We start from the raw sequence: 12,164 nt of genomic DNA, 5'->3' as shown, positions 1-12,164 counted from the left end.
GCGTAAGTCCAAGCAGCCATCTGTAAGTAAAATGGTTTTGAAGGAGTGAGAAAGCGCATGAATGTCAGCTTGCAGATGCAGGTCTTTCTAGGCTAACTGTATAGCTAGTTTCCTTTTTGGGTGTCCCTCCCCGTCACCACATAAGGGTGCTTAAAAAAGATAGGATTATTAAGCAACAAATACTTATAGGGAATTTAGGGTCAGCAGAAGTTTTTAAGCTGACGTTGAACACACCTCTGAATGGCATACAGTACAGGTTACTATAGTCCCTTTCTCTGGAAAAAAAATTCTTTATTTGTCAAATCTTTCGCTGCCTAATTCTTCGCATTCGTTTTCTTCTGTGCAGGCACTGTGCTATAGAAGATGCACTATTACAGATATTCTAATGCAGAAGTCAGCTGTTGGTACAAATACCTGCTCTTCAGCTACAACATTGTCTTCTGGGTGAGTACAAAATGTAGAAACTGAAATAGTTTAGGCATACCTCGTTGTTACTAACTTTTCTGCTCAAGGGAACAGGCTGAAGTATTTTATCTGAAAGCAGGAAGCTGATGTATAGTGTATGTCCTGGGTGTTTTGGAACTGAAGCCAATCCCATGTGAGAAAGTAATTACTGAAAATTACACCGATACAGATTACTCACAATTTTCCCCTTCCTCCTATCTTACTTTCTGAGTGAAGATAGAGGATTGAAGCAGATAAAACTGGTTTCCTTGGTTTGGGTTGTGGGTTATTTTTTGATGGAGAAAGAAAGAAAATAGCATCTCTGCTGTTGCTGACAAGGCCTATGTCTTTTGAATGATGGAGGCCATTAAATGCTGGTTATGTTTGGGGCAAAGGTTAAAGCTACCTTAACATACCACTCAAGTGCACTTAAAAGTTGCTTCCCTGTTAAGAGACGTCTCTTCTAATATCTCCTTTCAGATCATCTTTGATCTCTATGTTGGGGCGGTATAACTGTAAATACATTATGCAAAAGAGAAGAAAGGAAGTGCCCCAGACACGTTAACAGCTGGCATTACAACATAGTCAGGATCTTAAATGTCATGAAATTATCTGGTAGTGTCTTGAAATACTTAGCTAGGGACTAGCCTGCCTGTAACATTTGTTTAGAATTGTGAATGTGAAAAGGGTGCAAAAACACACGTAACACACACACACTTACTTGTATGATGGTCAAGATCACTGAAGCACCTGACTACTTTGGAAAAGAAGGCTATTCAAAGGTTAATGCATAGTGTTGCATTAGAAATAGTTAATGTATCTGTGAGGGGATTTGAAGGTTAGGATGCAGTTCAGAATTTTTCAGAACTTGCAGGTCAAGCATAGGAGTTTGCACCTGAAGTTATGGAAATGCATGGGTAGTCATGGAGAGGTGCAGACACCGTGACTTGCCCATGCTAGCAGCTTAGATTAATGTTCTGATTCAGAATTGAAATATTTGTTAATATGGATAGCTTTTTCTGAAATGTTTAGGTTTTTTTCAAAGCTGAAAGGATCAAGTGGTAAGAATGAAAGTTGTGGTATGTGGTTGACACAACTTGAGTGAAATACCAATTTCCTGATCCTGAGTTGTCTGAGATCAGTAGACATGCTAGAGAAGACTGTATTAGTTCTACTTGTTTACTGTGATTCCTTGAACAGTGTCAGCTTTTTGCTACCTAAAATTTAAGATATACAGAATTATTACACAAATCTGTATTTAACTTCAGTAAAAAAGGGGGTTTAGTATCCAAACACAAATTGCCGGCTGCAGAACCTTGTTTGTACTTGTCAATAATGGCTTGGTATCTTGTTTGATTAAACCACATCAACCTCTGGTAAACTAGGCTGGTGTTTCTGCACATTTTGGCTGTTTTGGCAGTATTTAAGGTAGAAAATAAGCTCTTTTGAAAGCTGCATGTATGATGGAAAAAAATGAATTAATTTAGAATCATAGAAAAGTGTATGTTTGGAACAAACCACCAGATGGAAGGCTAGGTTGGATGGGACTTTGAGCAGCCTGGTCTGGTGGAAGGTGCCCCTGCCTGTGGCGAGGGGATGGATCTAGATGATCTTTAAGCTCCCTTCCAACGCAAACCATTCTATAATCCTATGAACTTCTGGAGGTCATCTGGCCCAATTTTCTGTTTAAAGCAAGACCCATGGAGTGGATTCACTGCCTGAAGGAATTGCTGGGAGTCTTGTGAGCTTCTTACTCATCAGTTTTCTGCTGTCTTCAACCTAATTAAAATCTTAGAAAGCCAGGTAATATTCCGAGACTGCAATGTTTGGCTGTTGAAAATCACAGAAGTTTTTGCTGCTGTCACCACCTCTTGTCTCCTAGTGCAGTGTTTTGACATGATACTGTAATACTGTAGCATTAAGCCACAGGAGAGTTTATCCTTTTGTGGATAACTGCAGAAAAGGTGTGTGGCTTGAGTAAAACTTTTTTCCAGTAAGGGTTATTTGCCACAGTATTGCCATAGTGCAAATGTTGGTTAGTGATAATTATTTTTCCCCTAGTAATTGAGGATTGCTATCATGGCTTAATGTGTCAAAAAATGTATGTGCTTAAAGTCCATCAGTTCTGTAGTTATTTTTCTTCTATGTAGTACAACTCCCATGTACCCGTAGTGGAGTGTGGTGCAATGAGAAGTAATATTTGTTAACCTGTTGTGGTTTTCAGAGAAATTGCTTTAACTAGGTGGATGCTTTTCAGCAGGTAGTGTGGGGGTATGTGAGAAATTGACAGACTCTTTTGTTCATGAATTTATTGTTGTTCTAGATCTCTGCTTGCTTGATAGTGAGTGTCTTATCAAGTGGGGTCTATTACTGTTTTTGCTGGGTAAACAACTTTGGAAAACTGAACTTTTTTGTCTTTACTGGGAAGACTATTGAGAATTTACCTTTGCTTTTTCATAGTAATTAATATTTTCTCTTTTTTTATTCCCTGCAGAGTCATTTTATCTCAATTTTTTCAAACTTCTTTTTTTAACTGTATTCTCTTGAAATTAATGATGAAGTTCCAAGGATTTTTCTGTGCCTTAAAGAATCACTTTTAAAGAAAGAGATGCAGAAAAATTGAGGAGAATTTGAAATGCAGCTTTTGTGTTTCAGATCATCTGTTGGCTGGAGGAATTTTTTTTCTGAACAGGTACTAGTAGTCTTGCTCAATGAATGGTCTGAGGCTTCTTCTGAGAAGCTACTATCAGGCTGACCTAGTAAATTATGTGTAACTACAGCTCTTTCTTGATAAGAGTTCAGCACCTGTAGTTGTAGAACAAGCTATGTAAATGTTGAATGGGAGGAGAGACAGTCCTGTAGGCGATGCATGAATCATTTAGCTGACATGATGATTCGGGAGTCTATGATGTCCTGCGGGCTGGGATGACTAGTCTCACAATATCTTTAATTGGACAAATTCATCATGTGTAGAACAAAGTAAACTTTCTATGTGCCTTAAAAGAACTGAAGGACTGCAAAATCAGAAGGGAAATGTAACCATGATTCAAAAAAGCAGCATTTAAGTGAATCGTCTAACATTCCCTCCTCTTCTTGGCTTGCAGGAGAGGTGCTTGTGGGAGCAGGTTTTGTGTTTTATGTTAGTAAGGGTGGCCACTATATAATGGGTGTGAGGGATGGTATTTAGATAGGAGTGCAGACAGCCTTTTGCCCATGTAAGCTGTTACTGGAGGTATGATGGTAGCTCACCTGTGTCTCAGCTTGTGACAGGCTTTATTCACAAGCCAGGTAATTCGCATGTAAGCGAAGAGCTGCATTTATTTTTCTGTCAGGCTTACTTAAAGATGCATGTTGACTTCCCTGTTGTAGCTCTAAAGACAGTACCAGTCACTGTGTAAACTTTAAAGTTAAAGCATATGGTGACTTAGTGAGTAGTTTACAGAGTATTTAAACTTTTTAGTAGGTGGCTGCTTTTCTTCAGTTTGTGCCATGTTTCAAGTGCAGTTCACATAGAATGGGGTGGAACAAAATACTGAACTTGGAGGACAAATATGACTAATTTAATAATAGCAAGCACACAGTTTAATCAGCCTTTAGAAATCTGTAAATCTTCATCGTCCTTTGGAGGTTTGGTGGTTTGTTTTTTTTCCCCAGAGGGGCAACTTGGCAATAGAAGCAACTTGGAAATAGAACGTTCAGTTCTGATGCTTTGAGTTAGTTGTGTATGACTGGCTTGCAAAGTCACTATTCTTTTTGCTTGGCTTTCCCTTGTAAGAAAGGGAATGGAGATTATAGGAAGGCTCTGTCTTCCTGAGCATGATTTTAATGTGATATTACTTTATTTTCATCTTGCTTTTTAAGCATGCTAATAAGATTTATCTTCTGCAAGTATTCTTGTTTTAGTGAGTAGTGATGAGGCAGTGTTGCAACCATTAAGATAACTGCAGTTTTCTTAGGCAGTGCTCAGAAGCTTAAGTGAAATGACCTTGTTACAGCAAGACTGGACCTCCTTTTGAATTTGAAAGTTGGGGTTTTGGTTGGTGGGTTTTGTTTGGGTGGTTTTGGTTGGTGGGTTTTTTTTTTCCAAATACCTTCATTTGTCATAATGAAATCAACCCTGCAGTAATACCAAATGAAGAGCTTGGTTTTGGCACCTTTCTGTTCTGAGTCATTTTGCGATGGAGTTCTGTTGTGGAGGCAGAGGTTGGATAACTGACTCCAGGAGGAGTGCATGGGTGCCCTGTCTTGGGGTGCAGCGCTGCTCTATATCTTCCAGCCTGTACTTGGGAAGGCCTTAGGAATTAAAAGGTGATGCCTCAATCACCTGTCTCTGGTGCTTGCTTCTTTGTCGCCAGCTGAAGGATATTTTTTTTTGGGGGGGGGGGGGGGGGGGGGGTGTGTAGTCCAAGAATTGCACCTCAGCCAGAACACGGCTGTTTCAGTGAAGTGTAGGATTGCATGTGTGCTCTGCCAAAGCCTTTTAGGTTGCATGTGAGCTCACTGTTACTAAGTGCTATAGGAGATGGGGCATTGATGCCCTGAACATGATGATTATGGGCAAAAAATCTCTTCTAAGTTCTGGAAAAGAATTCTGAGCTTACTTTTCAAAAGTAAAAGAAGACTTAGGCTAGCATAAGATTTTCTTTTGCAGTGTCTGTATGTTTTTCAGGGATGTTTAAAACAGCAAGGCTGTGCCCAGTAGAGGAAGGAATCCCCCACCAGGTGGTTTCCTGACCCTGAGAGGGAAAGATCAGGGTAGGAAGGAAGGGCTGTAGGCTGCTGATTGCTACAGCATGGGTGGAGCTACAGTGCGAAATAGGATTGTCCAGTGGGTAGAAGGTGTTCCCTGTAAGAGTAACACTTTGTGCTTATGCAAACTGAGCACAATAAGAATGCATTCCCATTGCTTCTAACCAGACCTTGAGGCAGACTGAGCCAAAATCAGTTTATTTGCAAAGGGTTCTCTTGCAAGAATTATGCTTAGCTGCAACTTAGATTTTGAGAAACAAATTAAACCTGTTTTCTCAGTAGGGTGATTCTGATAGCATAATCAAAGGAATTTAAACTGTTGTTGGGAACAGATAATGCTTAAACTAAGTGGTCTTGTGCATGGTGTGGGTGAGTTGGCATCAGTATTGCACATCTCCTGAGTGGAGCTTACAGCTCAATGCAATATGCTAATAATGTGGATTTTTCAGTACTAAAGCAGGAAATGACAAAGCGTTGGTTACTAGTTCGAGTTTCCTGTTCAAAGGGGTACAGCTGAGGTGCTTTACGTATGTTTCCATCTAACCTTTCATGCAGGATATGGCTTAAATGGCTCTTTTATAGAAGTGAATTGTGTAGTCCAGTTTGTTCTTGCTTACACCTTGTCCAGATTCTGGTGAAAAGCAAATTTCAAAATTTTTCTCTTGAAATAGCGGTCTTGCTCACTTATCACCTTGGGAGCACTTTCGGTTAGAGTTGCTATTTCTCAGCAGCCTGTTCTCCTATTCTTGTGACAAGTTAGTTCAGTGAGCTGATGAAGGGTTAAGCTTGTCCTTCAGTTCAGGCTGGATTAGTTCCCTGGTCTGCCTCATAGCAGTCACTTGAAAAAGTGGTAAAGAGAGGGTGTTTTCCTGGTGCTAATTGTCTGTAGAACTCTGTATTGGGTGTGCTCAATCATGTTAACTTCTGAGGTAGTATTATCACCATGGTGTGTTCTACAATAATTTTCAGTGAGATACTTACCTTAAAGTATCTTGCACGTGGTATTTAAAGCAAAGGAATTTCATTTGGTTAAACAGCTAATATTTTACTTCCTTGCAAATTGGTTGTCTTGGTGATTGTGCATGTAAAAGTAGCAGCTAATGGCTTTGTTTCTTCTGCTAGTGTACCATACTTCATTGTCTTTTTGCTAAAGAAACATAATGTATATGATTTGGCTGCTTCTAGTGAGAATTATGAATCATTTGTCTTTGAATTAAGTATTAGATTTATCCACGTTGATTCTATGAGACTATTTTTCTGCTGATAGTTTTACTTGTAGCTAGTTTGCATAGGTGCTCATGGAAATAACTTCACAAAAATAGCATAGTTTGTGAACCTGAACACTTCATAAAAATGAGAGCAATGTTTGTGTTCTGAGGTGAAAATGAAGCATGCCGGTGAAAATTCTGCTTAATCGAGAATCTATTACAATGTAATTAAGATGGCAGCTGTGGTGAAAGGCAGCCAGTCTGAAGAGGATGTCTTGTTTGTGCATTCAATAGCACAGTATTAGCGTTACACTAACATTAGCTTGTGTACAGACTGTGGAGGATGTGTGTCTTCTCAATTGTTTTTTTTCCTCATATCTTTAGAAAACATTCCCAAAGAACCATCTGTATCTACTGTGTAATTTACCTTGATTACTGCAAATTATACCAGCTGTCTTCAACTGCCTTGGCATTTCTGGAGCCTTTGGAATGAGAAAGTGTGAAGGATGCATCAATTGCATGCATGGTGTAACTTAGCGATATGCAAGTTTGAGTATTACCCCCACCAGTGTTGCTGCTTCCTCTGAAAATAACTGGGTTAAGATTTAAGGGTAATCTGGATCAATATTTTGTTTATATCTGTGTGGGTTTTAATAGTATTTTTAAAGTTGTGCTTTGATCCAAATCATCACTTCAAATGTTTGTAGTTCATGCACAGTCCGAGATGAGTAGTCGTCGTGCTGTCTATTAAGCAACACCTGGAAATTTAACTTACTTAGCACTACTTTGTAGCTCTTTCCATGTTACTAGTAGTCAATTTGGTACTTAAAACCTATACGTATAGTCTTGTGAATGAGACCCTGTAAGAGGGTCTCATTATTTATTTAATTTTTTTGCTTCTTGCCTGTGATGCCTGTTTAGCTCATACAAGATGCTGCGTTCCCTAGAGGAAAGGGCACCTTTTCAAGGCATTTTTCAGTTGTTGGGATCTGCTTGTCAATCTGTGTAAGGCTTGGGGGTGGGAGCAGCCTCAGTACTTTATATAGAATCGTTTAGGTTGGAAAAAGACCTTTAAGATCAAGTCCAACCATTAACCCAGCACTGTCAAGTCCATCACTAAACCATGTCCCCAGGTGGCACATGTACATGGCTTTTAAACACCTCCAGGGATGGTGACTCCACCACCTCCCCGGGCAGCCCGTTCCAGTGCCTGACCACCCTTTCGGTGAAGACATGTCCCCTCACACCCAATCTAACCCTCCCCTGGTGCCACCTGAGGCCGTTCCCTCCTGTCCTGTCCCTTGTTCCCTGGGAGCAGAGCCCGACCCCCCCTGCCTACAGCCCCTGTCAGGCAGCTGCAGGGAGCGATAAGAGTCCCCGCTGAGCCTCCTTTTTTCCAGGTTGAACACCCCCATTTCCCTCAGCCGCTCATAAGATTTGCGCTCTAGACCCTTCACCATCTTCATTGCTTTTCTTTGGACACATTTCAGCACCTCAATGTCTTAGAAGGTTATATGGACACAGCAGAGTAGAATGCCGCTTTAGAGTAGTGAGGGGGAGCTGCCCTCACTTTGTAGAAAGGCCATTTTAGTTTGATTATTGAAATTGGGTCTTTAGACAAACAACCCGAGAATGGAGAAAGGGAATAAAAGACTAGAATGAGGATCTCTTGCTTTGTTTGGATGAATGTAATTCAGACATGGTTATTATAGAAACACATATATTGGTGTAATGTTTATATGTTGACAATTAGTTTTGATATTGAAAGTAGATGGACCATTACTTCAGCTTAATTCAAAAGGGCTTAAACAAGGTAAGGATTCAGGAGACAAACTATCTTATTTGAGGAGAGGCTAATACAATGAGCCTTGACACTGAGAAGTTATGAAGAGTCAAGTATGGCTACTGTCTGGCAGTGGTACTACAAAATGGCTAAATAGGGATTAAAGTCAAAATGCATTAAATATTCTGAAATCTTCATTAGTGTGCCAGGAATAAGGTTTAGAGCAAGTCATTGGAACATGGATAACTTGCACACTACTGTATAGAACTGTTAATTTAGGACTGTGTGCTTCTTGAGTAATCATGAAAAATCAAATTGAAATAATTTAAAAAAAATATGCAAGAATGCTATGGAATAAAGCACTCTAAATCCTTTTTGCAAGAGATTGATTAATGGGGAGGAATATCCCATGGCTATTGTCTGAGATTACAGAGAATATTTTACTTGAGCAACAGTGCTACTGGCTGTGTTTTGAGAATGTGTTTAGAATAGCTAATTCTTTTTTTTTTTTTTTCCTTTTTGTTTTAGCTAGCTGGAGTGGCCTTCCTTGCAGCTGGTCTCTGGGCATGGAGTGAAAAGGTAAGTGTAGAAATGACTGGTCTTTGCTTGATGGCTGCACCCCCCTGCTCCTTGCCCCAGTGAAACTACTTCCTTAGGAGGCAGCAAAGGTTAGATGTAGCATCTGAGCTCAGGACCATGTTCAAATGATCTAAACTGGTTTTAGTTAGTTTCATTCTTGTCCCTCATCAGGTATTAAGCTGTGAGCCTTGATTTCTAGACCTTTTTTGTAAACTTGTAAGAGCAGGCTGCTAGGGAGATTTTAACCTTTATGAATAGTCTTTAGGAACAGGTTCTCTTTTGAAAGCCTGTTTTCTAAAATACGCATGTCTACCCACCTCTTTTTATTAAAAACAAGAAGCATTTGGGAGGAATGTAAAAGATATCTTTTTCTATTTAAAACAGTGTTTTTGGGACCATTGTTCTGAAGTATTCCAATCTGCAGGCCATCTGTTGTCTTCTACTTTACTCTCCGTGGAGCTGCTTGTGTTATTGCATCTCCATGTAGAGAGACAAAATTGGGGAGCATGATCAATCTGAATAACACCTTTATTTTTGGCAAAGGTTTCTTTCAGCTGAATAACTTCCTCAATCACAGAAGGTCTGTGTGGGCATGTACCTATGGAGTTCTTTTACAAGAGAAGAGATGGTTTAGGTATAGAAATGAATGGTTCACCCTCTTGTTATGAATGTAGTAGCATGCCTTTAATATGACTGCAAGCAGTAGGAAAAAGTGACAACTACTAGCAGATTTACTGATCTGCATCTTAATTAACAGCGAGGGGCAGGTGCCCTCAGTTGTTCCATTGTGCTGCTGAGTAGGAACACTTCAATACCATTGTAGTGTAACAGTTCCTTTAGAGTGCTTGTATGCAGCAGCTACCCACATAGAGAGAGGTTGTGGGATTGTTCTGTTTTTTGGAAGTGAAAGAGTTTGACGATGATGATCTTAATGCTGGGATGTTTATTCTCCTTCTCCCTGCGGCCTATGTGCATGCACACCTTCCCACAACTAGATAGTGTTATTGATGTACAGTAAGCAGCCTATCTCCACACACAAATGCATTTACCTTCTATTATGTTGTTACAAAAGGATTTTCTTTCCAACCCTTCAGGGAGGATGTTAAACTTGTCTTGAATTTGTATTCTTTCATGGTCAGACATTGTCTTCTGTTCTGTAAAGAGGCATGTAGGATCTGTGTGGTTGGAAATTACTAGCTTACAACTACCTCCACTTGCCAAACGGACTTTATGGTATGCTGAAGTTACTAAAAGGCAAGGACAGGCTCTTTCTATCTTGACTTCTTAAATTTTGCCTAAACTATTTTTGCTCTCTGTCATACCTTGCAGATAAGGGCTTCAAAGCTTTTTCTGTGGTTTTGAACTTCTGAATGTCTTGTGAAATCTGTACGTGCTTTTCATGTCTGTTCTGTGCTGTGTGGATAGTCTTTCACAGTAGTGCCATTCTTCAGCCATAGGGGATATGGATATGTGGATCTGTGTGTTTACAGATAAACATCTTGGTGAACAATAGATGGGAAGAAGGAGAAAAACATTCCAGAAGCTGTGCTGCAGTGGTAAACTCAAAGATAAACTACAGGTGGTGGAAGTTTCAAACATCCTGTCTCCCAGTGCAACATGAAGTATATTGGGTGCCTTTACCTTCCCTGTTTTTTTGGGGGTTGTTTTTTTTTTTTTTTTTTTTTCTGCTGGGATTACACTTCTTGTTGATTCCTCAGCAGCCTTTTTTTCTGTCTATAAATCCTGTGCATCTTTTTCTTACAAAATATCAAAATCAGAATAGTGGTTTGTGAGAAATGTTGAAAATACTATATGTAAAAATGTTACTCATCCTGATTTGTGTTACCTTTTTGAGCCAAATCCAGTCTCTTTAACTGGTGTACCTAATTAACAAAACCCAGTTACAAGGTCATAAGGAAATATTTGGAACGGTCACGTCAATGTTAAACTGCACAAAATTAAGTCTCCACAATAAAAACTGGATAGATGTTTATCTCTCACCCAAGAGAGTGCAAAAGTCACTAAAGAGAAAGTTAATGGGAGCAATGTGAATAACACTGAACCCTTTCATCAGGAAACCAGTTTTTATTGGTAAAACCACTTCAAAAAAGACACAAAGGGGGATCTGGAAAACTAGAGGCTAGTCAGCCTAACTTCATTCCAGCAAGCTCATGGCTAATAACAAATGGAGAGGGAGCAGTCAGTCTACTTCAAAGCAAGACTTATTTAGAGGGAATTCAAAAGCATGGAGAAATAGGTTGACAGGAACCTGATGGAAGTTTATTTAAAAAAGAAAAAAGGCAAGTGCAAAATCCTGTGCCTGAGATCGAGCAACCCAATGTGTCAGTAGGGGATGAGGGTTGACCGCCTAGAAAGCAGCTTTTTGCGGGAAAAAAACCTGAGTTCCTGTTGATCAGTAAGTTGAATATCAAGTGTGCCCCCGTGTCAAGGCCAGCAGCATACTGGGTTATATTAGCACCGATGTGGCCAGTGGTTGAGGGAGAGCTTTTTCCAACAGTATTCATCACACGTGAGGCTGGATCTGGAGTATTGTGTCTGGGTTTGGGACTGCCTGTGTTAGACAGGACTTTTCCAACCCTAATTTACTCTGTGATGAAGTGTACTTATTCTTTAGTCTGCTGATCTTTGTGTTTGTATACAGCGTTATGTAAACTAAAGGTATGTCCGTGTAATTTGTGTTATAATTAGTGGCAGTGTGATACTGTGACAACCAACATCCAGTTTACAGAACTTCATTATAAGAAATAAACTCTGTCCTTAGATGTAGTTTGTAGTTTCCCTACTAGTGTACCTCAAGACAGTAACTGGCTTGGCTTTTGGTATTTTAAACACTTCTTTTAAGGGCAATCCATGCTTGCTTTCTGCCAACATACTTCAGTTGAGATGGTGGCATAATGCTTACAAAATTAAAGAAAGCGGAAAACAGGTTAAGTACTGTGCAGTTGAACTCTTAGCTTGCTGGAAAGGAAGTCTTGAAGGCTGAGTTTTGTTCTTGGATTTTTTTGACACTGACTTCAGGTATCAGACCTCATTCCTGTATGCTGGTATGAAATATAGGTGCTGTTATAAAGGGCAGCCTGTGCTTCGGAGAGCTTTTACCATCCTGCAGATGGCACAGGCAGAAGCATCCTTAGAGAGATGAGTGAGGTGGAATGAGATAGTCCCCTGAATTAATCCTCTTGTTTGCTTCCTTAAGGATTTTTCACTTAACATCTTTTGTTTGGCAAAAAAACCAACCCACAACCTTCTCTTCAAAAGAGAATATTATAAAATGTGAACATGAAGAAACTGTTGTGAACCAGCAACATCTGAGGGTGAATAATAGAGCCCAGTTCCTGCCAGCTTTTCTTCATAACATGCTTTAATCAGAGGAAGTTTTC

General features: G+C 39.8%; 1 protein-coding gene across 1 annotated transcript in view; it reads left to right on the top strand.

The window, feature by feature from the left end:
* The window catches only part of TSPAN14 (tetraspanin 14), a 41,689-nt gene that overhangs the window by 15,650 nt on the left and 13,875 nt on the right, over nucleotides 1-12,164 (top strand). Inside the window, exons 2-3 of the mRNA XM_055720203.1 lie at nucleotides 347-444; nucleotides 8,713-8,763. Of these exons, the coding sequence (XP_055576178.1) occupies nucleotides 364-444; nucleotides 8,713-8,763 (132 nt within the window). The 5' untranslated portion in view covers nucleotides 347-363. The remainder of the gene's footprint in view (nucleotides 1-346; nucleotides 445-8,712; nucleotides 8,764-12,164) is intronic.

Source organism: Falco cherrug, chromosome 9, assembly GCF_023634085.1.
Source record: "Falco cherrug isolate bFalChe1 chromosome 9, bFalChe1.pri, whole genome shotgun sequence".
NCBI classification, from domain to species: domain Eukaryota; kingdom Metazoa; phylum Chordata; class Aves; order Falconiformes; family Falconidae; genus Falco; species Falco cherrug.
Note: the sequence above shows the minus strand (reverse complement) of the source record. Positions and strands in the feature narration are given on the sequence as shown.